This window comes from Aplysia californica, unplaced genomic scaffold (assembly GCF_000002075.1).
Source record: "Aplysia californica isolate F4 #8 unplaced genomic scaffold, AplCal3.0 scaffold00137, whole genome shotgun sequence".
Classification (NCBI taxonomy): Eukaryota; Metazoa; Mollusca; class Gastropoda; order Aplysiida; family Aplysiidae; genus Aplysia; species Aplysia californica.
Genome location: NW_004797407.1, coordinates 1,379,615 through 1,381,029, shown reverse-complemented (window position 1 = coordinate 1,381,029; position 1,415 = coordinate 1,379,615). Strand labels below are relative to the sequence as shown.

General features: G+C 39.2%; 1 protein-coding gene across 1 annotated transcript in view; it reads left to right on the top strand.

The window, feature by feature from the left end:
* Window positions 1-1,415, top strand: part of LOC106011540 (solute carrier organic anion transporter family member 2A1) — a gene marked incomplete at both ends in the record, with an annotated part of 12,790 nt that overhangs the window by 8,685 nt on the left and 2,690 nt on the right. Inside the window, 2 exon segments of the mRNA XM_013081582.1 lie at window positions 125-308; window positions 1,238-1,370. Of these exon segments, the coding sequence (XP_012937036.1) occupies window positions 125-308; window positions 1,238-1,370 (317 nt within the window).

Below are 1,415 nucleotides of genomic sequence, written 5' to 3'. Positions count from 1 at the left end.
AGGGGGGGAGGGGAGGGGGTAACCATGTCTCTTTGAACTTTTACTGTCTTCTTCCTTGATACGATCCCACAATAATATTCTTTTAGCTTCTAAGTTTCAAAGACATAAAATTTTCTGTCTACAGCTGGCAAAACGCTCTCGGCCGCTTGCATCGGAACGTTCGCAGGGGGATATTTGACAAAGCGCATGAAGCTGACTCCGTTGAAAGGGCTGAAGTTTATCATCTTTGTCCTCATCATGTCTCTACTCACCAGTCTGGCTGGGTTTTGGTTTAAATGTGACCAACCAGAGGTGCACTTAGGGCCTGGGTGAGTAACACGATACACGTTGTACTCCGTTTTCGAGCTATGTTTAATACTTTACGATGTTTGAGATATTATTATAGTGTGGGTTGTCATCGGATAGCCCATGGTTGGTGCCTAGAACTATAACTGTACGGCGCGATCAGAGAAATCTATCTATCTATCTATCTATCTATCTATCTAATCTATCTAATCTATCTATCTATCTATCTATCTATCTATCTATCTATCTATCTATCTATCTATCAATCCATCAATCTATCTATCTATCTATCTATCTATCTATCTATCTATCTATCTGTCTATCTATATATTTGTTTGGGTCTATCTTGCTCTCTTTCTCCTCTCATCCCTCTCTTTATTTATGTCCATGGGAGTGTGGAAACATTGTTATTAAAGAAAAAATAATTGATAACAGTTTGGAGTATTGTCTCGAATCTAGCCCAGTAGCATGTTAAATTTAATATTTTCAACAGCTACTGAAACAACAGCAATAACAAAAAAACTAACATCAACACTAACAACAACAACAACAATGGCAAAACCAGCCTCATCAATTTCAACACCAACAACTTCTACAACAATATCAATAACAACAGAAACAACAAAACAGCACCCGCATCATCACCATCATCACAACAACAACACCACCACCAACAACAACTGAACAACAAAAGAACAACAGAAAACAACAACAACAATAACAACAACAACAACAACAACAACAACAACAACAACAACAAACAACAATAACAACAGCAACAACAACAACGACAACGACAACAACAGCAGCAACAACAACAAACAACAACAAACAACAGCAACAAAAAACAACAACAATAACAACAACAACAACAACAACAACAGAACAGACCTCAACAACAACAACAACAACAACGACAACAAACAACAACAACAACCCTGTCTCCCATCAGCTCCGACTCTGATGACGTCAGCTGCGGCGGCCAGTGTCACTGTAAAGACGACAGTTACTTCCCCATCTGCGGCGACGACGGCAAGACGTATTACTCCCCTTGTTTTGCCGGATGTTTACAAGGGGCAGAAGGGGTACGCCGATCTTTTCTTTTTTCTTTCTTCTTTCAAATTCCTTTT